The 26,219-nt window shown below is 40.4% G+C and overlaps 2 protein-coding genes across 3 annotated transcripts in view; one reads left to right on the forward strand and one right to left on the reverse strand.

Annotated features, from left to right (window-relative positions):
* Nucleotides 1–5,119, forward strand: part of NUSAP1 (nucleolar and spindle associated protein 1) — a 28,999-nt gene extending 23,880 nt beyond the window's left edge. For both annotated transcript variants that reach the window (XM_087425401.1, XM_087425407.1), the window contains exons 9-11: nt 736–852; nt 3,001–3,109; nt 4,184–5,119. In XM_087425401.1, the coding sequence (XP_087281527.1) occupies nt 736–852; nt 3,001–3,109; nt 4,184–4,274 (317 nt within the window). In that variant the 3' untranslated portion in view covers nt 4,275–5,119. The remainder of the gene's footprint in view (nt 1–735; nt 853–3,000; nt 3,110–4,183) is intronic.
* A 2,491-nt stretch (nt 5,120–7,610) lies between these two features.
* NDUFAF1 (NADH:ubiquinone oxidoreductase complex assembly factor 1) lies at nt 7,611–25,943 on the reverse strand. Its single transcript, XM_014780582.2, has 5 exons — nt 25,873–25,943; nt 20,747–21,392; nt 17,285–17,470; nt 8,343–8,417; nt 7,611–7,851 (listed from the first exon to the last, which is right to left on the reverse strand). The coding sequence occupies exons 2-5, from the start codon at nt 21,320–21,322 to the stop codon at nt 7,702–7,704; spliced, it is 987 nt and encodes a 328-aa protein (XP_014636068.1). The 5' UTR covers nt 21,323–21,392; nt 25,873–25,943; the 3' UTR covers nt 7,611–7,701.
* Nucleotides 25,944–26,219: the final 276 nt, after the last annotated feature.

A 26,219-nucleotide genomic window follows, 5' to 3' on the forward strand; every position in this document is an offset into this window, starting at 1 on the left:
GCAGTATGGGACAGTGTTCCCCTCCCTCTAGCACTTGAGATCAACACAATGGGACAGCTTTAGCACAAGGGTTTTGTGCTTTTCTGTTTTGTTTAACTAGGTGGTCCTAGGTCCTAGTTGCCCGTTCACGTATACATGCAAGTGTTAACACTTGACAGTGGCCTGAATGCAGCCTGTGAGGGGAAAGGATTATAAAATGTGCCAGATACATGGTGCCCAACTGTAGCAAAAATTTGACTGATTTAATTATACCATCTGGTATATTTTTAACTTTATGGTACAAAAATTCACATTCTTAAATAATAGCCTTTATTAATAACAACCAGAGCCATGAATCTTTTCATCTATATGTGATCAGGTTCCTTGTAGCTTTGTATCTGTGTTAATGAAAATATTATTAGTAATATATAATTTTAAAAAGGGTAAATAATATCAGGGAAACAGCCTGAAAAATTACCCAGTTATTTCTCTAAATAGGATTCTAACCTCCTGGCGGATCTTAGGAAGTGTCATAATATGTCCACTCTTTGGGGAGCTGCTCACAGGGGAAACATATCTCGGTGGTTAGCTCTCCTCAGTTATTCTTTTCTCCTCCTTTTTAACCCTGTATCTGTTTCAGACTGTTCATATAGATTATATTTTTAAGATTGAGAAGTGATACTTTACCAAAAAACTATAACAAGTCTTTTAATTAAGCCTTTGGGTTTGGATTTTTGTTTTCCTATTTCTTTTCAGTTATTACCCCATTCAAGTTGATAGCTGAGGCAGTGCAGACTCCCGTCTCCCAGAAGAAACCAGTGTTTGATCTCAAAGCAAGTTTGTCTCGTCCCCTCAACTATGAGCCACACAAAGGTACATGGGGATGTTTTGAGGTAGAAGACATGCAAAAGACTTAAGATTAAACTACTCTGCATCTGAGGAGGTGAAAAATTCTAGTGAAATTCAGTGGAAGCCGTACTTGACCACCTAGAATTCCTGCCCCAGCCCTTGCACCCACATGACCCATGCTTTAAAAGACTGTCCATTAAACAAATGCTAAATAATTGATTCACTTAAATTTTTGTTAGACATAACTTCTAATCAGTGTTACTACAAAGAATTAATAAAATTTCAGACAAAATCAAGAAACTTGGAAGTTAACCTGTGGATAAATGAATGTTTTCTTTACAGTTTTCAAAGAATTCCAGGCTAGAAACCACCAGTCCAACAACCTGGGACATGTGATGGCCAGATGTCACTCTTGGGCATATATTAAAGTATCCTTACATCCACTTAAAATATCAATACTTAATGTAATCTAACTTTCAGTGCTTCTGGAATTACTTTAAAACAAAAAAAACTCCCTACAAGAATCATGTTTATGTAACAGTATTTATCTTTAAATTACTAATGTTAATGAGACATAAATAAAATGAAAACATAAATCGTATTTAGAGGTTAAGAGTCAACTAAACTGTGGTACAAAAACTTCTCGTCTAGTTCTCTCACATACCCCATTTTCCCCCCCAAGTTTTCCCATCTGTGGCAATGGCACTTCTATCTAGCGTGTTCTCAGAGCAGAAACCTAGGAGTCATCTTTGGCTCCTCACTCTCTCAGACCCCATATCCAGTGCATCAGCTAGTCCTTTCAACTCTACCTTTGAAATACATCTTTAATCTGACTACTTTTCACCCCCACTGTGATTCCGCTTGGTCCAGGTCATCATCGTCTCTTATCTGGGCTTTTAGAATAGCCTCTGCCCCACTAAAACCTTAAAAACAAATCAGCACATCACTGCCTTGCTCAGAACCTCCTAAAGTTTCTCATCTTTTTCCCAACCTCATTTCATCACCTCCTCCCTTCCCTGACTTTGTGTCAACAACACTTGTGTTCCAGCTCCTCAAACACACGGAGCTCATTCCCACCTCCAGGTCTTTGAACTTGTTATCCTTCTGCTCCACCTGGAATATTCTTCCCACAGACCTTTGCGCAGCTTGCTCCCTTGTTTTAATGGGGCATCCACTCAACTATCACCAACTCAGGCCTTTCCTCTCCTCCCTGCCTCCCACACTCTTCACTCCTTACCCTGTTCTACATGTCTTCATAGCACATAGCACCCATGTTAAGTTACTTGACAATTATCTACCTCTGCGACTGGGATGTAAGCCCAAGAAAGGAAGGATTTTTGACTGCTTGGTTCACTGCTATGTCCCCAGCACCTAGAACAGTCTCTGGCACATACCAGGTTTTCCAGAAGTATTTGTTATGGGAATGACTGACCACCACTAACTTCTACTAATGGTAGAAAACCTGGATTAGAGCTTTATCTGTGCTTCTTATTATTTTTATATTCTAGACAAGTCATTTAGTTCCTTTATGGAAGGGAAAATAAGTAATACTTCATTGGTTATTGAAAGGATCAAATGACATAATGGGTGTGAAAGTCCCTTTTATAAAATAAGAAACACTACAAATGATAACGATTAGTACTCAGAAATAGGTCATAAATTATGCAAATGAAACAATACATAAACATCTAGAAATTTGATTCCAGTTCTAAAGCCAACAAAATAGTCCCACTCGTTCCATTCCAAATACATTTTAATAGGTAACAGTAATAATAAACTGCGCAGATGAAATAACACTTTAATATTAAACAAAATACCTATGCAACCTTAGAATAAATTACTTGGTTGTGATGGCTTCTTTTAATGTGCTGTGTAATTGGATTTAGTATTTAGATTTTTATTTTTAGTATTCAAGTATTTAGTATTAAGATTTTTTTCTGTGACTTTCCAAGGATTAAAAAATAGAACACACTTTAATTTTTAGAGAAAAAATACAATTTATATCTGTGGAATGTGAAATTGAAATTAATAGAGGAATTATACTGGCAAATGTCTATAAAAACAAAGTATAAATGTTGATAGCAAGAAAGTAGCCACAGATGAAGAGAATTAAATTGGGAATATAAATACAAGCATCTTTTTAAATCTGTTGTTTTCTCTGTCCTAAACTAGGAAAACTGAAACCATGGGGACAATCGAAAGAAAATAATTCTCTGAATGAGCATGTAAACAGAGTTAGCTTCCACAAGAAAACCTACAAACAACCTCGTCTCCAGACCAGGTGAGTACAAAATTATCCAGTTCTCTAATTCTTTTCATTTTCAAAGACTATATATAAAAGCAGAGCCTCTGAGGGACAGAAAGTCTCAGTAATAGTGGTGTTTAAGAAGAAGGTAGAAGTGAAATCACATACAGAACTTTCTAAAAGCACATGTGCCTAGGCCTCACCACAGTGGGTTCTAATTCAGTAGGTTTGTGGTGAGGCCCAAGCATGTGCAGTTTCCAAAGCTCTACAGGTGATTCAGAAGAGGACCCATATTCAGAGTACTGCTCTTAAATGGTCAAATAATGCACCTGGATATCCCTCCAGACACCAATCCAAGTGCCCAGCATACCTCGGTAGGCAGATAGATGTAACTTCCTCACTCCCAGGGAAACCAGGCTACTAGGCTTTAAGGCCCTACACAGGGGGAATCCCAGGACGATCCTTAGGGGATTCCTTCTACATGAAAACCAAGTTAAAGCTCAAGTTTCCCCTGGGCTACAGCTGGTCCTCATTGAGTGGATTCCCTGTAAAACTCTCCTGATGTGGGGTTACCTATATTTGACCTGCCTATATCCAGCTGCCACCAAGGCCTTTACTAACTGTATTTGCTATTAAGATTGTTAACATGATCCCGGGCTTCCCCCCCCCCCCATCTCATCTAGGAAAACTTAGTGGCTTAAGTCAGTAGACCTGGGTTCTAGTTCCAGCACTTTCACTAGACTGTGATTTTGAGCTCGACCTTTGACTTGGACTTCCAGATGTAGAGATTTCTCATTTAAAACAAGAACTACAGGGGCTGGATTCAATCACCAAGGTGCCTTCTGGTTCCAGTTCCATGCTTGATTTTAGAATGCTGTATTAACATAAAAAGGAAAATACCAAGTTCTAGCCCTTTAATACAACAGTGACTTACAGGTGTGACTTCCATGGCATAGACCACTAGAGAGAGTGCAGTGTCCTGTAAGAGTGTGCTTTACAGCAGTGTGCTGGGTGTCATTTTTAAGTTTGGGTGTTAGTCTAACAACAGGTGCTTTCAAGTGGTCTGTTGTGGAGTGTCACTAGAGCCTAATGTGTACCTGTCCCTCTTAGGGAGGAGCAACGGAAGAAACATGAGCAAGAACGAAAGGAGAAGAAAGCAAAGGTTTTGAGAGCTCGAAGGGGCCTCGTGGCTGAAAATTAATAATTTTTTAACATTCTGTAAATATTCCTTTATTCTGAATCTTTTTCTTGTAAATTTTTTCTACTGTCCTCCCCACTTTAGTCAAAAAACTTTCTGTTAACTTCGTTCATTGTATATGTAGTGTCAGTGGGTTCTTCATGTGCTACATCTCTGAGAAGACACTATTACCTTAAAGCTCACAAATTCTTTGAACTGGTTTTTATCTAAGTCCCTGTACAACTCAGTTTTCTAATGAAACCCAGCCTATAGATTCTTGATGTAGATTTTTAATGTTAAGTTCTCTCTGCTGGCTTTAATATTAACAGAACTGTAATCCTCTTCTAGGCAAAAGCATTTACCTGATGATAGCTAGTTATACCACAAGCTTTAGTAGAAATTTAACAATAACAAATTATAGATAGGGTAAGCTGGGAAAGGCCAACTCTTCATCCTCTAGAGAATCTAGTAGTCTTAATGAAACTGTGGGCCATATGGGTTGGTTATGGCATCAATATTTTACCTATGTGAAGCGTTTTGTATAAGCTTATTTGTACCTTTGTTCAGATCACTTCATGTAATTGCCATCTGTCACTCAATATATTCTTAAAAACAAAAACTATAAAAAAAAACCAAAAACCAAAAACTATAGCCCATTCTAGCCTTGCTTATTTAAAAATATACAGGGCCATAATGAAATCTGAGGATTGCTGCTTTAAGGATTACTGTGCCCTGTCAAACTTACATCTTATTCAATTTATGGAAAAGACTAGAGTTGCTTAGCATCAAATCCATGTTGGTTGCACCTAAGTGAAGCTTCTGATTTTTGTACTGCTTAAGATTTTCATAAATAAAATTTTCTTCTCATGGTGGTAGATTCATTCTTTGTAAACATAATTGGCTTCCAAGATTCAGTTGACCAGCTAAGATTAACAAGAGTTTACTTGTAATCTTGGTACATCCTTTCCTGACCACTCACTTCCACCCCAAGAAGCAATGACATGTCCTTTTTTTTTATTTTCACAGCAGGTTGTTATATTTATTTTTATACATATATGAGCCCACAGAACATGGCATACTCCTGGGTGCTTAATAAATTCAGATTTTTCTATCAAGAGGCAGAGATCAGATCAATCAAGAGACCTCTGGGTAACTGTCAAATACACTGCTGCTGGGAAGGTAAAATGATACAACCACTTCGGAAAACAACTTGGTAGTTTCTTTTCTCTCTTTTTTTTTTTTAAAGATTTTATTTATTTATTTATTTTCACCCCAAAGCCCCAGTAGATAGTTGTATGTCATAGCTGCACATCCCTCTAGTTGCTGCATGTGGGATGCGGCCCCAGCATGGCCGGAGAAGCGGTGCGTCAGTGTGCGGCCAGGATCCGAAGCCGGGCCGCCAGCAGCGGAGCACGTGCACTTAACCGCTAAGCCACAGGGCCGGCCCAAGCTTGGTAGTTTCTTAAATATACATCTACCATATGACCCAGTAATTCTACTCCTAGCTATATACCCAAGAGATGGAAACAGATGTGCACACAAAAACTTGTATGCAAATAAATATTTATAGCAGTATTATTCATAGTAGCCAAAAAATGGAGAAAAATCTAACTGTCCCTCAATCGATAAATAGACTAAAAGAATATTATGTACTAAAAAGGAATGAAGTACTGATAACATGCTACAACATATATGAAACTCAAAAGACATTATGCTAAGTAAAAAGAAGCCAGACACAAAAGACCACATATTGTATGATTCTATTCATATGAAATATCCAGAGAAGATAAACCTAAAGAGAAAATAGATTAGTAGTTACCTGGGGCTAGGAGTGGGAATGAAGAGTGCCTGCAAAGCGGCATTGAAGTTTCTTTTTAGGCTGATGGAAATTTTCTAAAATTAAGTGAACTTTATGATATGTAAATTATACCTCAATAAAGTTTTAAAGTTGAAAACTTTGAAGTTTTAAAAATAAAAATATAGGGCCAGCCCCGTGGCTTAGCGGTTAAGTGCGCGCACTCCGCTACTGGCGGCCCAGGTTCGGATCCTGGGTGTGCACCGACACACCGCTTCTCCGGCCATGCTGAGGCCACGTCCCACATACAGCAACTAGAAGGATGTACAACTATGACATACAACTATCTACTGGGGCTTTGGGGGGAAAAAAAAAAAAAGGAGGAGGATTGGCAATAGATGTTAGCTCAGAGCCGGTCTTCCTCAGCAAAAAGAGGAGGATTGGCATGGATGTTAGCTCAGGGTTGATCTTGCTCACAAAAAAAATAAAAATAAATAAATAAAAATATAATTACATGACAATATACAAAATAGATTTTAGGCCAAGATGATGAAAAAGGCTATTCATTAGCCTTTGTGTATTCTCTTACTTATTTTAAACTTGGCTCTCTTAGAGTACTCTGGCTATATAATAGTTTCCTACCTCTTCCTCTCTCTAAGAAGACAAGAATTGATAGATTTAAACTGTTAATCAGAGCCTTATTTTTGGCATATGCAATCTCTGTAATACTTCAAATGACTGGAGAAGCTTTGGGGACATTAGTCTAATATCTAAGGGGTTACATTAAAAGTCACTATAAAGTAAGAACTAGTAAGGTCATGCATCTTCGGAGGGCCAGCTCTCTAAGTAGGTGTTAGGGATTGCATGTTTGTGTCCCCCCAAAATTCATATGTTGAAACCCTAATTCCCAATGTGATGGTACTTGAAGGTGTGGCCTTTGGGAGGTAATTAGGTCGTGAAGGTGGAGCCCTCATGATGGCATTAGTGCCTTTATAAGGAAAAAGAGATTAGAACTTGTTCTCTCTCAGCCATGTGAGAATACAGCAAGAAGGCTGGCTGTCTAGAGGCCAAGAAGTGGACACTAACCAGACACCAGATAAGCAGGTACCTTCATCTTGGACTTCCCAGCCTCCAGTACTATGAGAAATAAATGTATGTTGTTTAAGCCACCTTAATTTGTTATAGCAGCCCAAGCAGACTAAGACAGTAGGTATCTCTTTTCCCAGTGACTTCTATAGCATCTTTATCTTAATATTCTTTGACAGTCTCCTTTCTTCAAAGGTTATAAAACAGAAGCAACCTATAAGGAATAGAGTGGTAGAAAGCCATCAACAGTAATCTTGGACACTCCTTGCTTTGGAAACCACCTACTCATGTAGGAATTGTTCCTAATAGGAATCATTCTAATCAAAAACAGTTATTTACATAGTACCTCTGCATCAGTACTTGCGTTCTATAAGTTAAGGTATAGCTTAGAACCTGGTTTCATGCTGTGTTTCCCTCTATATGGTCCCTCTTAGCAACGGCATTTAGCTTTGTCTTAGGGAATACATACCAGCCATTGGTTGGATGCCATCAAAAGAAATACTTTTATTTTGTCTGTCATCATGGATCCTATGACGTTTAGTTTAGTAATACAAAACTACCACAAGATCTCTATTTAAAAAGTCTTGGGTTAAGCTCTGGAGAATTTTCATAGGCAAATTCTTCTTTGTGGGCGGGATCAGTAAACACTCCAATAAAATCTATTTCCAGGAAGAATGGACCATCCACTTTATCAGCCAGGGTGAATCCAATAGAAGAGATCTAAATTTAAAATAGAGAAGTTGATCAAAATCTCCTACACTAATGCACTGATGTTGTTCCTGGAGTTTTAAAATTCCACGATATGACTACTATAGCTGGGTCTTTGTACTATCAGTCCTTAGCAAGTATACCACAGTTCTCATATGCTGTAGCAATTTAAAGTAGTGCCACTTAAGACTAGTGAGGACAACATGGATGGCTAATGGAGGTTCCTTGAAGCTCTCCTGAACTCTAATGCTGTTTTCTTATTTTAAAGCTAAAATAAAATGCAGGCATGCTGAAAAGATGACCATACTGAAATTCCTCCAGGATGGAGGTCTGCTTCAACGGATAGGTCTGAGTCAACATCTGTCTGGGTATAACATGGGCCTTGAGTAGGAATTTTCATCTTTCATTTGTCAGCCCTCAAAAATGGACTGAACTCACCCACACAGGAGTTCTGTTTCACTTAAGATAATACAGTTCTGAGTGAAAGTACAGGAAAATGTTACCTTGTCAAGCAGAAGCTGGTACTGGGCATCCCGGATTCTTCCTTGATTAGAGAAGAAAAATTTGGAGAAAGGAATCTGAAAGAAGAAACCATTGACTTCATAGCTGAAATGTAAGCAACTGAGACATCTGTATGGAATTGCAATGATAAAGAATAGTTTAATTCTAAAATTATTTAATATATGCAGTTATGACCAGTGGCTAGTCATTTGGACCACAGATATAAATTTTTGTTAAATGAAATAAAATAAGCTCTAGAAAAAACCTTGCTAAGCCAGAAGTCCCAAAGGAAAAGTGATATAGTAGAGAACAATTATAACTTTCTGATGGCAAAAGACAAAGGATAAACTAGGAAAAAAATATTTGTAACATTTATGGACAAAAAACTTGTATCCTAGACACAAAACTTTTACAAATAACTAAGAAAAAGATTAAACAACCCAGTAGGAAAACGGGGATGGGGAGGAACAGGTACACTTGTATACTGTTAGTAGGAGTGCAAATTAGTACCACTCTTAGAGGGCAGCTGGCAATTGTGATAGGCAGGATTCTAAGATGCCCCTCAAGATTTCCACATTCTAGTGTACACACACCTTCTTTCAGGTATTCAAACACTAAGCTCAGTGCTGCTGTGAAGGAACTGCAGAAGTAAGGTCCCAAATCAGTTCACCTTAATATAGGGAAGATTATCCTCTGTAGGCCTGACTTAAACGCTTAAGCCCGGGGCCAGCTGGTGGCATAGCGGTTAAGCGCATGTGCTCTGCTTCGGAGGCCCGAGGGTTCCCAGGTTTGGATCCCAGGTGCGCACCGAGGCACTGCTTGTCAAGCCATGCTGTGGTGGCCTCGCATATAAAATAGAGGAAGATGGGCAGGGATGTTAGCCCAGGGCCAGTCTTCCTCAGCAAAAAGAGGAGGATTGGCATTGGATGTTAGCTCAGGGCTGATCTTCCTCACAAACAAAAACAAAAACCAAACACTTAAGCCCACAGAAGGAGGGACTCTGGTGAAAGAGATCAGAAGCAGGAGAGGGATTCAATGGAGGGTGGGGGATGGGGGGTGGGGGGCCGGGGGCCGGATTCTCCACAGCTGGCTTTGAAGATGGAGGGAGCTAAATGGCAAGGAATGCAGGCAGCTTCTGGGAGCTGAGAGTGGCCCCCAGCTGACAACCAGCAAGGAAACAAGGATGTCAGTCCTATAATCAAAGGGACTGAATTTGGCCAACAACCAGAATGAGCCTGGAAGTAGATTCTTCCCCAGAGCCTCCAGAAAGAACACAGCCCAACTGACACCTTGATTTCAGCCTTATAAGGCCCCGAGCATCAAACCAGCCATATCGTGTCCCAACTTACAACCTACAGAACTGTGAGCTAAGAAATGTGTGTTGTTTGAAGCTACTAAATTTGGTAATTTTTTATGTAGCAATAGAAAACTAACACAGCAATATCTAGCAAAATTCGAAATGCCACAACTTTGACCTACCAATTTCACTTTTAGGAATTTATATTTCAGATAAACTCTGACAAACACATAAAGATATAGCTTTTTCTAATAGCAAAAAAGAAAAAATAGAGAAATGGTTAAAAAAATTATGGTGCATACATAGAATTGAATACTATGCAGCTATTTTTAAATATGAAGTAGATCTAAAGAAAAAAAAAAAAAATGAAGTAGATCTACACAGGATGCAACAGGAAGACCTCCACAATATATCATTAGTAAAAAAGGAAGATACAGGGGCTGGCCCAGTGGCATAGTGGTTAGGTTCGCATGCTCCAATTTGGCGGCCCGGGGTTCACAGATTCAGATACCAGGCGTGGACCTACACACCGCTCATCGAGCCATGCTCTGGTGGTGTCCCACATACAAAACAGAGGTAGATTGGCACAGATGTTAGCTCGGGGCCAGTCTTCCTCAACAAAAAAAAAAAAATGGAGAGAGACAAAATCTATGGTATAATCTCATTTATGTTTTTCTAAAAAGGCCTCAAAAAAACCTAAATAAATATTGAAGTCTAATGATATGCATTCTGAAATGTTTAGGGGCAAAATGTACTGATGTCAGCAACTTACTTTAAAATGAAAAGACAGATTTCAAAAAAAAAAAAAAAAGATAGATTGGGCTGGCCCGTGGCTTAGCGGTTGGGTGTGCACGCTCCGCTGCTGGCAGCCAGGGTTCGGATCCCGGGCGTGCACTGCACTGCTTCTCTGGCCATGCTGAGGCTGCATCCCACATACAGCAACTAGAAAGATGTGCAACTATGACACACAACTATCTACCGCGGCTTTGGGGAGAAAAAGGGAAAAAAAAAACTGTACTGTTCAGATTATCACCAAAAACACTTGTTGACATAAAAACAAACTCAATTCAAAGCTCATAACAAACCAGCTTTGCACAAGATCATTTTGCTCACACAGCAAATCTAAATGCAGTCACAGGGGCCAGCCCCGTGGTACAGCGGTTAAGTGCACACGTTCCGCTGCAGCAGCCCGGGGTTCGGATCCCGGGCGCACACCAACGCACCACTTGTCAAGCCACGCTGTGGCGGCGTCTCATATAAAGTGAAGGAAGCTGGGCATGGATGTTAGCTCAGGGCCAGTCTTCCTCAGCAAAAAGAGGATTGGTGATAGATGTTATTAGGTCAGAGCTGATCTTCTTCACAAAAAAAATAAAAATAAAAATAAATGCAGTCCCATTCTTATTTCACTTGCTCCCTTCATTCCTGTCAAACGAACTTAGAAGAAACCCCCTGGTCAATTTCTCATTTTACATCCTAGTTTGGCACTCCATCTACCTCATCATTCAAAATATATTTTGGAAATGGAATCAATGCTACCTGCTTGCCATCCAAGGAGTATGTGTCACCCACCCCACTGGTCCCCTCAAGCTAATCTCTTGTCTTTTTGGCACATAATTCTCTAAGACCAGTCTCCACACCAAGGGAACTGGATATTTTTAGCCTAGAAAGAAATGAAGAAGAAACATTAAATCTGTAAAACTTGCATAAAAAGAAAAACAGTTGTTTTCTCTCTACAAGTGACAGAAAACTAATATACACAATTTTTCCATCATTTTCCTGTTTTCTCTGTATAATTGGAACATCTCACTTCTATCTACTAAAGGAAAATTATTCATGAAGAAGTGAAAAGCAATTAATAACATTTAATTTTTAAAAATCTCTTCCCCAACACTTTCCCTTAATTTCTCTTTTTTTAAAATTATTTTATTGGGGTCATATTGGCTAACAACATTGTGTAAATTTCAGGTGTATATTATATTTCAGTTTCTGTATATACTGCACCGTGTTCACCACCAACAGTCCAGTTTTTACGGACGGTCACCATACACATGTGCCCCTTTACCCCTTTCACCCTCCCTCACTCCCTTTCTCCTCGGTAGCCACTAATCTTTCTCCTTATCTATGTGTTTATCTTCCACATATGAGTGAAATCATATGGTATTTGTCTTTCTCTGACTTATTTCGCTCAGTATAATACCCTCAAGGTCCATCCATGTTGTCGCAAATAGCAGAATTTTGTCTTTTTATGGCTGAGTAGTATTCCACTGTATAAATAATAACTCCCCTTCTTTGCCCCCGTAACCTCTGTTCTACTTTCTGTCTGAATTTGCCTATTCTAGATACCTCACATAAGTGGAATCATAAAATGTTTATCCGTTTGTGTCAGGCTTATTTCACGTAGCATGATGTCTTTAAGGTTCATCCATGTAGCATGTATCAGTACTTCATTCTTTTTTGTGACTAATATTCCATTGTGTGTGTGTGTATGTGTGTGTGTGTGTATATATATATACACACATATATGTGTGTGTGTGTGTGTGTGTATATATATATACACACCTTCTTTTTTGTGTGTGGGTGAGGAAGATCAGCCCTGAGCTAACATCCGTGCTAATCCTCCTCTTTTTGCTGAGGAAGACCGGCGCTGAGCTAATATCTGTTGCCAATCCTCCTCCTTTTTTTTTTCCCCCAAAGCCCCAGTAGATAGTTGTATGTCATAGTGGCACATCCTTCTAGTTGCTGTATGTGGGACGTGGCCTCAGCATGGCCGGAGAAGCGGTGCGTCGGTGCGCGCCCGGGATCCGAACCCGGGACGCCAGTAGCAGAGCGTGCGCACTTAACCGCTAAGCCACGGGGTGGGCCCTACATCTTCTTTATCCATTCATCCACTGATGGGCACTTGGGTTGCTTCCACATCTTGGCTATTGTGAATAATGCTGTGATGAACATATGGGTGTATATGTCTTTCTGAATTACTGATTTCATGTTCTTTGGATAAATACCCAGTAGTGGAATAGCTAGATCATATGGTATTTCTATTTTTAATTTTTTGAGAAATCGCAGTACTGTTTTCCATAGTGCCTGCACCAGTTTACATTCCCACCAGCAGTATATGAGGGTTCCCTTTTCTCCACATCCTCTCCAACACTTGTTATTTCTTGTCTTGTTAATTATAGCCACTCTGGGCTGACCCAGTGGTGTAGTGGTTAAGTTGGTGTGCTTTGCTTTGGCGGCCTGGGGTTTCCAGGTTTGGATCCCAGGCACAGACCTACGCACCGCTCATCAAGCCATGCTGTGGCGGCGTCCCATATACAAAATAGAGGAAGATGAGCACAGATGTTAGCTCAGGGCAATCTTCCTCAGCAAAAAGAGGAAGATTGGCAACGGATGTTAGCTCATGGCCAATCTTCCTCACCAAAAAAAAAAAAAAAATTATAGCCATTCTGATGGGTGTGAAGTGATATCTCATTGTAGTTTTGATTTACATTTCCCTGATAATTAGTGATGTTGAACAGCTTTTCATGTGCCTGTTGGCCATCTGTATATCTTCTTTGGAAAAAGTGTCAGTTCATGTTCTCTGCCCATTTTTTGATCAGGGGGTTCATTTTTTGTTGTTGTTGAGTTGTTTGAGTTCTTTAAAGATTTTGGAAATTAACCCCTCATCAGATATATGGTTTGCAAATATCTTCTCCCAGTTGGTGAGCTGTCTTTTCATTTTGTTGATGGTTTCTGTTGCCTTACAGAAGCTTTTTAGTCTAACGTAGTCCCATTTGTTTATATTTTTCTTTTGTTTCCCTTGCCTGAGTAGACATGGTATTCGAAAAGATACTGCTAAGACCAATGTGAAAGAGTGTACTGCCTATATTTTCTTCTAGGAGTTTTATGGCTTCAGTCTTACATTCAAGTCTTTAATCCATTTTGAGTTACTTTTTGTGTATGGTATAAGATAGTGGTCTACTTTCATTCTTTTGCGTGTGGCTGTCCAGTTTTCCCAACACCATTTATTGAAGAGACTTTCCCTTCTCCATTGTATGTTCTCGGATCCTTTGTCGAAGATTAGCTATCCATAGATGTGTGGTTTTATTTCTGGGCTTTCAATTCTGTTCCATTGATCAGTGTGACTGTTTTTGTCCCAGTACCATGCTGTTTTGATTACTATAGCTTTGTTGTATATATTTTGAAGTCAGGGACTGTGATACCTCCAGCTTTATTTTTTTTTCTCAGGATTGCTTTGGCTCCCTTAATAATTTAAAGAGAGCTATGCAAACAACTATTATTTCCAGTCAAAGATTAGGACTACATGTATTTTCAGGAAAGAAAGTAACTGTTACTGGTTAAATGATAGTGATACTGGAGAATAATTTGGCAATGTGCATCATAGGCCTTAAAACTGTAGATACTATTTATTCTAGGAATTTTATTTCCAAGAATATATCCTAAGAAAATAATTAAGGATGTTTACCTCCGAGTTTGGTACAATAGTGAAAAACTCTGAAAATAATCTAAATGTAACAACAATAGAGGATGGATTAAGTAAACTGTGGTCTATTTCTATAATAAAATATCATGCAGACATTAAAAATGATGTAGAAATATATTTCAACAGAAAGTTGTATATAATATTCAGTTCAGTGAACAATATATGTTATAAAACAGCATTGGCACAATACCATTTTTGTAAAAAAAAAAAAAAAGTATAAAAATAGTATTTTACCTCTGGGTAGGTGGTACTTCAAGATTTTTTTTCCTGGGGCCAGCCAGGTGGCGTAGCGGTTAAGTGCGCACACTCCGCTTACGAGAGCCTGGGGTTGGCAGGTTCGGATCCCAGACACGCACCAACATACCGCTTGTCAAGCCATGCTGTGGTGGCGTCCCATATAAAGTAGAGGAAGATGGGCACGAATGTCAGCCCAGGGCAAATCTTCCTCAGCAAAAAGAGGAGGATTGGCATCGGATGTTAGCTTAGGGCTAATCTTCCTCACAAAAAAAACCTATTTTTTTCCTTTTCTGCATTTTCCAAATTTTTGATAATGAAATACTTAATGATCAGTTATATATATTACTTGTATACAAGTGTTACATGTCACAATATTTTGGTTATATATCCATATTAGTGCACGAATATGTACTGAGTGCCTATTTTATGCTAGGCACTGTTCGAGGTGTAGAGGAAACAGATATGAACAATACAGACAAGGTCCTTGCTCTCAGAATTTACAGAATTTATGTTCCAGGGGAGCAGGGTAGAGAATGACAATAAACTAAAAGTAAAATTAATTAAAAAAATTTTTTTAAAAAGTAAAAATAATTTTACTTAGTGATGAGTTCTATGAAAAAATTAAACAGGGTGATGTTATTGAAAGTGCCTGGGTTAGAGGGTACAACTTTAGCTAGAGGGATCAGAAAAGGCCTCTCTGAGGCGACTTTTGAGCTGAGAGGTGAATGATACAAAGAGAAAGCAAGTGAAGATATGGGAGAAGAGCATAGCAGCAGATACAACACTAAGTACAAGTCTTTGAGACAGAAGAGAGCTTGCTGAGTATGACCCACAGCAAAGGGGCGATTGTGGAGGAGGGAGGTAGAAGGGGAGACTGAAGACGAAGACGAGGGTCCGATGTAGTAGGCCCAGTAGGCCATGTTAAGGAGTTTGGACTTGATTCTAACTGTAAGGGGAAACCACTGGAGGTTTTTTTTGTTTTTGTTTTTTGTTTTTTTGTGAGGAGGACCAGCCCTGAGCTAACATCTGATGCCAATCCTCCCCTTTTTTCCTGAGGAATATTGGCCCTGAGCTAACAACCATGGCCATCTTCCTCTACTTTATATGGGATGCCGCCACAGCATGGCTTAACAAGTGATGCGTCGGTGTGCGCCCGGGATCTGAACCTGCGACCCCCGGGCTGCCGCAGTGGAGCGCGCACACTTAACTGCTTGCGCCACGGGGCCGGCCCCTGGAGGGTTTTAAACATGTTGAGTGATGTAATCTGAACTATGTGTTTTTTGTTGTTTTTTTTGTATATTCTTTTTTTTTTGTTTTGTGAGGAAGATCAGCCCTGAGCTAACATCCACGCCAATCTTCCTCTTTTTTCTGAGGAAGACTCGCCCTGAGCTAACATCTATTGCCAATCCTCCTCCTTTTTTTCCCAAAAGCCTCAGTAGATAGTTGTATGTCATAGTTGCACATCCTTCTAGTTGCTGTATGTGGGACACCGCCTCAGCATGGCTGGACAAGCAGTGCGTTGGTGCGCGCCCGGGATCCGAACCCGGGCCGCCAGCAGCGGAGCACACGCACTTAGCCGCTAAGCCATGGGGCCGGCCCCCTGAACTATGTTTTAGAAAGATCACTCTGGCTGCTGCGTGGAGAGTAGATTTTAGGGGGCAAGAAGACAAAGAAGGAAATCAATGAAGAAGCTGCCGCAGTAATCCAAAGGCCTGGACTAGGGTGTGAGTAAAAGAGATGGCTAGAAAAGGTCAGCTTCCGGGTGGACTCTGGAAATAGAGGTGACAGGACTTACTAATGGACTGGATGTGGGGTGAGGGAGAAAGGAATCCAGGATGATCCTTAGGTGTAAGTATGAGCAAAATGGGCACTTTCTTTTGAGGGAGTTTATGGATTAAAAATCTTCAGTAGGCAGATGAAAGGAATGGGTACTTGATTTTGCCCTCAGTCCCTAAATTTCCACTTATTTTCCTCCAGGTTAACATCATTTACCTTCTCAAAGCTTTTTCTCACTCACAAAATAAGACTGCTTTATATTACCAAGAAATAAAAATTTTTATGATTGTAAAGTCTGAAGTATTTATTCCTCTCAAGGGATCCTTTCTACTAAGGTAGGGACACTAGCTTAGTAGAGATGCCTGGAGGAGGTGACATGGCAGAAACTTAAAAAGAAACATTTACTTGGGCACAGAGCAGAAGTATACCCATGACTTAGCATGGACCTCGCGAGTTCCTTATTAAAAATATCTACTGGGGGGGCCGGCCCTGTGGCTTGGTGGTTAAGTGCGCGCGCTGCGATGCTGGCGGCCCGGGTTCGGATCCCGGGTGCGCATCGAGGCACCACTTCTCCGTTCATCATGAGGCCGAGTCCCACATGCAGCAACTAGAAGGATGTGCAGCTACGACACACAACTATCCACTGGGGCTTTGGGGGGAAAAAATAAAATAAATAAAATCTTTAAAAAAAAAAAAAAAAAAATATCTACTGGGGGGCTGGCCTGGTGGCGCAGAGGTTAAGTGTGTATGCTCCGCTTTGGCGGCCCGGGGTTCACAGGTTCGGATCCCAGGAGCGCACCAACGTATTGCTTGTCAAGTCATGCTGGGGTGGCGTCCCATATAAAATAGAGGAAGATGGGCACGGATGTTAGGCCAGGGCCAATCTCCCTCAGCAAAAAAGAGGAGGATTGGCATCGGATGTTAGCTCAAGGCTGATCTTCCTCACAAAAAAAAAAAAAAAAATTTACTGGTAGTAAGCTAACACGTATATTAATGAAAGAAAAAATCAATTATGTAAACCTTGCCCCCCGATCCTCTTCCTTCTTTCCCTCCCCACATCTTTCAAGAAAGATTAATAAGAAAAAGAAAACTACAAGGTAACCATAATCTCAAAAGACCTTATTTTCATAAACAGTAAAGACTTGTGCTGTTACCTTGACCTCCTGCCAGTAGGGGCCCCCACGGGTGAACATGAAGTAACTGTACATCTGATTCTTCCTCTGGATTATATCCGTGTCCTCCCTGATATTCACCATCCACGGCCGACCATCACCACGGACACGGAGATACAGCGTGTTAAACTGGGACCAATCATAAGACCTCTTTCTCTCAAAAGGGCCCTAAGATACAAAAAGGAAAGTTAATTTCACCTCATTTTCCACTATTAGCAAAATGTGAGTCATCACCAAGTCAGCAGCATCAAAGGATCCACTAGCCACTTTTCTGTCTTTTTTGGCTTTCTACTACCATCATGAGACAGATAAATCTGGTGATTCTTATTTTAGTACAAAATACTGACATAGTTGTATGTTTCTAAGGTAATGTTTAAGACATGATAGGCTCAGGACAGTGTTTACACAGGGAAGGCACTCACTTGTGTTCACTGAATGGAAATGAATTACTGTATGTACTTTTCTTCCCTGGTCCTATGGAGCAATGGCTTCTGACTGGGTCATTTTATGACAGCTGCCTACCCATAATTGAGAAAACTATGAAAAAGTTCAAGTTTTAAAACTGACATTTTATAATGTCATCCATTATAATGCTTACCATCCCATTGAATACTTACATTAAGCACTTTGCATGCATAATTTAATCCTCACAACAGCCCTGAGATAGATACTATCATTGTACTCCATTTTATAGATGAATCAACTGAGCACTCAACTAATAAGGGGTAGATCCAGTGCTGTTCAACTCCAGAATCTGTTCTTAACAACTATCTATACTGTCTCTCTCTCTTTGAAAGTGGGATTTAGTGTTAGTTTCCAAAGAAGTTTATAGCAATCTCAGAGGTATTCTGATTTCAAGAATACCAGTGCTCAGGGCCGGCCCTGTGGCTTGGTGGTTAAGTGCGCGCGCTGCGATGCTGGTGGCCCGGGTTCGGAGCCCGGGTTCGGATCCCGGGTGCGCATCGAGGCACCACTTCTCCCTCCATCCTGAGGCCGAGTCCCACATACAGCAACTAGAAGGATGTGCAGCTATGACATACAACTATCTACTGGGGCTTTGGGGGGAAAAAAATAAAATAAATAAAATCTTTAAAAAAAAAAAAGAATACCAGTGCTCAGATATGAACTATTATTTACTAGCTGTGTAACTTTGGACAAGTTACTAAATCTCCCCAAGACTCAGTTTCCTCATCTGTACAATTGGGATGATCATACCTTACAAGATTGTTGTGAGGAATAAAAGGGATAATGTATATAAAGTAATTAGCACAAGGACTGGCAGTGTACATTTAATAAATGTTATCAACTATTTTCATTACTCCAAAGTAGGTAACTAGCCACAATTATTTTCTACTGTGGACTGACCAAATCCGTTCTGTGGATTTTCAGTGCCAGAAAAAAATTTTGTATGCAAAGTTTGTTGCCTCTGAAAGAACACATACTTTTCTTTTTCATCATTATCCGGAGAGAGGGAGCCTCAGACTACTCCTAACATTTGCCTTTCTCCTTAAAGCACAATATCCAAGCAAACATCAGGGGCTGTGGCCAAGGCCAGGCACGGGAGCCTGTCCAGCCCACCCTGAAACAAAGCCTGGTGGGCAAATTTGCAAAAAGCCATAGACTGGTAGTGAAGACAAAAGAGCTGACCTAAGTAACTTTGGAAAATAGTGTTCTGACTGGAAACTGTAATGCTAAAGATAAAACGAACTATATGTCAACATTGTACTCTAGTTGGTAAAGTTGTTTCTCTCAGAGTTATGGGTTAAAAATTCCAAAAGTGCTTTACATGTATAGTGAGGTTGAATTAATAAGTAAATGGATGGTAAATGATAGGAGACAGGTTTCTCACTGTTACAGAGAGAAGTTACAGATAAGAGGGGGAAGGCTAGAATGAATCATATGGTACTAGATTAGTCAGACCATCAGTATGAACTCATATTTAGGTTAATATAAATATAGAAATTATAGACAAGTGTGTTTCCACACGTTGGTATGCATACATATATTTCCCAGCTGTGTCCACTGAGAGGGCCTAGAAGTAGTGGCAACCCAGTAGCAACAAGCACACTCAGCACCCAGATCTTGGTTTCTAATACCATTATCCAAAAAAAGGAACCAGGGCTCCTTTGAGAAATGGTTAATTCTAGGGTTGGCACAGGGAAAATACAAGATGAGCTTAGAGCATCTTATAGTTCCAAAGAGTGCTCAAAACACAAAAGGGTGGGGGCATGTCAAAGGGATAGGAACCAACCTGAAAGAGCGCCCAATGGCCGAAGCTGGAACAATTTGAACAACAAAATAAATAACATAGTATTGAATTATAATCCAAAGTGTGAGTTCATACTAAATGACTGAATAAATAAATAAGTGTGGGAGAAGAAACAAACCTTTACTGAAGAATCCCAAATAATTTACGTGAACACCACTACTTCCAGGAGATAGAGCTTAAACCCATGCCCCACCACTCACATTCAATGTAGGGCGTTCTTCCAAAGAACAGAGTATGGAAAGGAGAGAAAAACAAGTAACTTAACAATGGAGTAACCTGGAACACTACCTTGACCAGGTGATCAAGGTTAACACAATAGTGATAAGTCATGTTGCTAGCATGACCCCTGATATGATGTGATGAGAAGAGTACTTCAACTCTGTAGTATTCTTCCTAAAAACCCAGAACCCCAGTCTAACCAGGACAAAAAACATCAGAAAATCCCAAACTGAGGGTCATTCTACAAAATACCTGACCAGTATTTCTCAAATCCTCAAGAAAAATAAGGAAATACCAGGAAACTGTCACAGACCAGAGGAGACTAAGGAGACATAACTAGATGTAATGTGGTATTCTGGAATAGAAAAAGGATATTAGTGGAAAAACTAGTGAAATCCAATACAGTCTGGAATTTATCTAATAGTAGTGTACCAATGTTGGTTTCTTAGTTGTGACAAATGGACTATAGTAATGTAAGATGTTAACAACTGGAGAAGCTGGGTGAGGTGCATACAGGAACTCTCTGTACTATCTTTGCAATTTTTCTGTAAATCTAAAACTTCTAAAATTAAGTTTACTTAAAAAAAAAAGCCACAAGCTGACCCTACATCCACTCTAAGGAACCCCTGGACATTATGGGTTCTATGGTCTATGTTAGAGGAGATGTGAATCTCCCCAGATCATCTTTCAAATGTCTAACCTCTCAGGGCTCCTCAAACATAAGAATGTCCCACCTTGGCCCAAGGTGATGCCCAGAAACAAGAAACTCCTCCTCTAGAACCACTTCCTCCTTGTGCTTCCACTTTACACTTGTGCCCAGTAGTTATTTAACCCCATACACAGAAGAGATACCAGGTGTTTTCATTTACAGAAACAAAAGCTGTCTGCTATAGTTTATGCTGCAATGAAGTTCACCCCAGTTCACTAGAAAACTGAGGCTGCTGGGCCTCACCTACCCTTGGAATCCTGGATATCATTGCACAGTACCCACTGCGGCCACTCTCCCCATCCTGAGGCGCCTCAGAGCTCAGAGTCCCATACAGTAGTGCACTTTGGTTATTCTTGCCCATTTTCAGGAACACTTCACTTCTGCCTCCAATTGTCTTATCAGAAGTCACTATCCACTTATCCAAATCTTCTTTTCCACGGAACTTCCAGACAACCTTGGCTTGTTCCAGCAAGACCTCATGCAGAGGGCGGCCTTCAGGCCCTATCCAATGATTCACAATATCATCCTTCAAACGTGAAAAATGGTCCTTTATCTCATCTTTAATTGCTTTATCAAAACTAACTTCAGGCTTCTCCTCAGGAGAAGTTATATCCAAAGCAACATCTCTGTGGTGATGTCCTTGCAAATCCCCTTCAGTCTTCCTCTGAGAGGAAGCTTTGCCAGAAACAGCCACTGGTTTCTGAAGACTACTGGAACAATAGTCTGCAAAGCGACTACCCCAAAGTGGATATGATGCAACACTCAGCTTTGGGCATTTTCTGAGACTATAAGCGCCATTCAGCAATTTGTGAACCAAAGCCATGGTGAGAGCAAGTCAAAATGTAAATTTCTCACTGGGCTACCACGGAAAGAAGCAAATAGCCCAGTTCCACCTATAATAGAAGAGACGTTGAAGAGTTACCAGTACAGCAATGAATGCACCACAATTTCAAATTCAACATGGATCACGTATTACGAAATTCATGAATTTATTTTCTAATTCTATAAATATTTACCCAGGCCCTATTATGAGCAGAGCACTATTTGCACTGTATGTAATGCATCCCACTGCTGTGTGAAAAAAAATACCAAGACGAATAAAAACACAGGCCCATCCATAGAGCTAATGATCAACCCAAAAATTATTCCAATATGTGCTGAAAGCTACCTAAAGAGGTTTTATCAACCTTAAAGCAAATTTTTATGCTAGATTTTTAAAGAAACAATTGGTTCCTAAAATAAAATATACAATTAATTCACTCTAGGACCTGAGCCAACCGACTTAACACTTCAGCACTTCATCATAAAAACAAGGACTACAGTGAGCATTGTATGCGGACTCAGAAAACTTGGACTTGACACCTGGCTCTGCCCACTTATTAGGTTACGAGTATTGTGAATATTGGCAATTTCACATGGCTAAATGTAATAAACCTGTTTACCCTCAGTTAAAGCAGTTCATCTTTTGAGGCCTCCATTTCCTCGGGGGTAAGACTGTGTTAACACCTCCCCCACGTACCTTAAGGGATTCTTCTGAAGATCAGATGGAATAATGACTATATGAGGGCTCTCTGATCCATTAAGTCTGACAAGATCCCCAAGATTCTTCACGTCTAACAAGGTCCTAGTCCAGGGCTCATACTTTGAGTAACAAGGCTTTGACTATGTCACTATTCAAGCTCCTCAAAGATAGAACCTAAGCAACAGTAGCAATAATACCATAACATATCTTTAAATATCATTCTTAATATTTTCATATCACTCTGACATATATTATCTCATTTAATCCACATAAGGATCCTGTAAGGCAAGTCAACTAGATATTTCCTTTTTCTAGGAAACTGACACCAACAGGTAAAGTGACTTGCCTAAGCTCACATTGCTAATTGGTATCAAAGTTAGAACTAGAACCCTGGCCTTATGTCCTTCCACTAGATGCTGCTGCCTATCTATATGTAAAACATTAGCAATATAACTTCTATAGCTCTAATAAAATAACAACTTTGCTTCTAGCAGCAACATTTAATGAGTGCTGGCAGGAAGTGCTGCGAGAATCAGGAAGGCTAAACTAGTCCCCTCTTCTATCTATTCCAGCTACCTCTAAAGGGAAATAAAATACCCAAGGCCAATTTATTTGCCTTTCTCCTCTCCCGGCCCCAGAGACCAGAAAAGAGAAAACACAAAACCAAAAACTCACCCACTAAGGTGTTAGCTAATAATATGGTGCAATCATACACATAAGTGTATCAAATCAACACCTTAAACTTATACAATGTCAATTATATTTCAATGAAGCTGAAGGAAAAAACCCACAATAGCTGATTTATAAGAAAGCCATATTTTCTTTGCTAATTGCCTGATGTCAATAATCTAACTACTACCAGAATATTTCTCTTTCTAGTGGTTAAACATTGGAGCAACAAACATGTAATAACTGCCAATAATTACCCTAGGATTCTCTAGGAAGACATTGCCTTCCTTCCTCTATTAGAAAGAAAAAAACTGTAAACATTAAAATCTACCTCTAACAATTACCAAATGTCCAAATGCTCACTTTCAAAATTTGAGAAGAAAAAGGATTAAATGTGCTTCAACCTGAAAAACAAAAACAAAAACAAAACAAACAAACAAAAAAACTCACCTACTAGTCAGAACATGGTGCTGAGTGAGACACTAAACGGAACAGTGAAAACATTAAAAAAAAAAAGCCTCAGAAATGCCAAAAATCCAACAAACCAGCTCACCTGCTTCAGTTGCCTAAGAGTCCACATCAAAATGGCTAACTACAACATAGGACTGGTCATCCTTCTAGAATGCCCCTCCTTCCTCACTGCCCACATCAGGTGGGTCATACCTTCTCTCTCTTAGATCACTGCACTCTGCTTCCTGCCTCCAGGCTTGTAATCCTCACCACCTCATCAACCACTCAGCATCTAGAAGGGCCTAACACACCAAAATGATCATTTATCTTCTCTGATTAAAACACTTCAGAGGCTCTCTTAGTCTTCAGAATAAAGCACAACTTTCTCCACAGGGTCTACAAGACTCCTCCAGATCTGGCCTCTGCATCTCTCCAACCTCACCTCTAGTCATACCCCACTCTGTGCTCCAATCACAGAGAGTACTTGCAGTCCAACAGGTACCACCCAGTACTACCTCTCTGGGCTTCAGGTCTTGGCCAATTGCTGCTCCTAGGAGAATGCCCTCTACTGAATTTGACTAGCTAATTTATACTTTGGGACTCAGCTTAGACATCCGTTACCTCCTCCAAGAACCCTTCCTTGACTACAACTCCACAAGACTGTTGTCCCTCTGATGTGTTCTCACTGCACACTGAGTCTACACTTTCCCTGCTACAATTTACTGACCAATTCACTTGTCAGTCTCCCCCACCAGGCTGGAAGTGCCTTCAGGGGAGAGACTATCTTCATTGTGGTACTCCCAGCTCCCAGTATGGTGCCAGGCATGCAAGAGGCTTCTAATATTTGTTGAATAAATAATATCTCCACATTTCTCCACCTCCGCCATCAGCGTCTTGGTTCAGGGCCTTATTGCTTCTTACCAGGAATACTGTAATTCCCCTAACAAAGGGCTTCTCAAACTTGAGGGTCCTTATGAGTCATCTGGGAATTTGGTTAAAATGCAGATTCTGATTTAGTAGGTGTAGGGGCGGGCCTGAGATTCTGCATTTCTAACAAGCTCCCAGGTGATGCCCTTGGTTTTGGCCCATGGGACACCCTTTACATAGCAAAGTCCTAACTCATCCCCCTGACTCTAACCTCCCCCTCCTCTCCCAATCCATCCTTTGCCTGGCAACGAAAGGGATTTTTCTAAATATGATGGCATTCCTCTTATAATAATTCAGCAATTCCCCCCCAGAAATTCAAACTCCTAAAATGGCACACAAGGCCCTCCAAAATGTGCTCAATTCCCTGACCTAACTTCTCCTCATATCCATGGGCAATATCCTCAGCTCTAATAAGACCAACCATAATCACATCTGAACACAGGGAAAAAAAAAACAAAAAAAACAAAAAACATTGTTCAAACCACAAAAGTGACCAAACATTCTACCATCCTGGCTAATATGAGTGTCTGCTGTATACTAACCAGCCATGGCACTAGCCTCACTCTAGATGGGTAAGATTCCCTCCTACATTAGATTTAAGATAACTAATCATAGAACTATCTCCACCTCCTGACTACTTTCCCAAAAATCACCTAACACAAGCCTAAATCTAATAATAAGTCCCTTTCAACATCCTCTTACTGAGATGCCCCATGGTGTCCCATGTTGTGTGTTCTCCCTCACTACAAGGAGTAATAAACCCAACTTGCTCAACTAGAGGCACGTTCCTGGAGGGAAGTGTAGGGCAGTTCTGACTGGAGGGCACTGACATTGCTCTCCTTCCATGGTCTCATAAGAACCTGTGCACACGTTCATAGCCCTTACGTAACCTTAGACTCTTACCTTCTATCTGTCTACATAACTAGCCTGACCTCCTTAATCTTAGGGACTATGGCTTGAACATAACTGATGTCCAATAATGTTTGCTGAATAAATGAAAACCATGTAAACGATATGTTTTCACATGGACTAAAAATAGAAGGGAACCAGAAAAAACAAAAATAGTTGATCAGTGGTCCCAGAATCATAGGTACTATTTAAATTTCCCTCACTTGTGCTTAAATGATTTTACCTCTACATATACAGGAATTCGGAAAACAAATAAGCCCATAAAGTGGAATTTGTACAATCATAAAAACGATTCTTGTGAACCCCATGCTTAGGCTACACTACTAAGTGGCATATAAGGAGGAATCAAAATGGCATTTACTATAACATTAGGAGTATAAAAATGTACAGACAAAAAAGACTTGGGGGGAAAGAAAAAGGGCTTTAAAATCGTGTGTAGGCTGATGGAATTATGAGTAATATTATTCACCCTATTTTCCAAACCCTCAGTAATGCTGTTATTTCTCTAACATTATAAATGTTTTGTTTCATATTTTTACCAATAAACATAAAGTCAAACCTATTCACTGGACGATGCCAGGCCAAAGTTGACAGCGAGTTTTGACGGCAACGTAACCCACGCAGCTACAAGCTAGTAGTCTTAGTAAAAACTGTATATCCAGGGCTCAGCATGTGCCAGAAACTGTTCTAAGTGCATTTTCTTTAACCCCTCACAACAACTCTGAGAGAGGTACTATTATTATTCCAATTATAGAGACCGAGGTCCCAAGATTAAATTACCCGGGGTCATACAGCTAGTAAGTGGCAAAACTCTAGAGCCCCGGTGTTTAGCTCCCGATTCGGGTCCGGGAAACAGAAAGGACAGCGCCGCGGCCAGGCGGCCCCTCAACCCTCACCTGCTAGGGCTCTGTCGCCCCCCAACTCCCGGACGCACCAACAGCCGCCTGACGCCCAACAGGGGCTTCCGCCAGGGTCCCCTGCTTTTCCTAACCGGGTTCTCCACTTTTCCCGTGTAGGTCCGTCTGCCTTTGCCATCCGGCGCCAAACCAGGCAATAGGACACTCGAGTTCCGGTCCGGTGCGGAGGCCTGGGAAGAGCGGCTAAGATCCCAGAGCCGAGCGAACTGAGGCTTTTGGTCCACTAGCTTCCCAAAAGGCCCGGCTTCTACCTCTGCTAATCTTTTCTGCCCTATGTTAGAAAGTTGAAAGAATTTAGAGAAGCTTTTCGCCTCTCCTTCCTGCAT

This window comes from Ceratotherium simum, chromosome 3, assembly GCF_057802395.1.
Source record: "Ceratotherium simum simum isolate JZ-2026a chromosome 3, ASM5780239v1, whole genome shotgun sequence".
NCBI classification, from domain to species: Eukaryota; Metazoa; Chordata; class Mammalia; order Perissodactyla; family Rhinocerotidae; genus Ceratotherium; species Ceratotherium simum.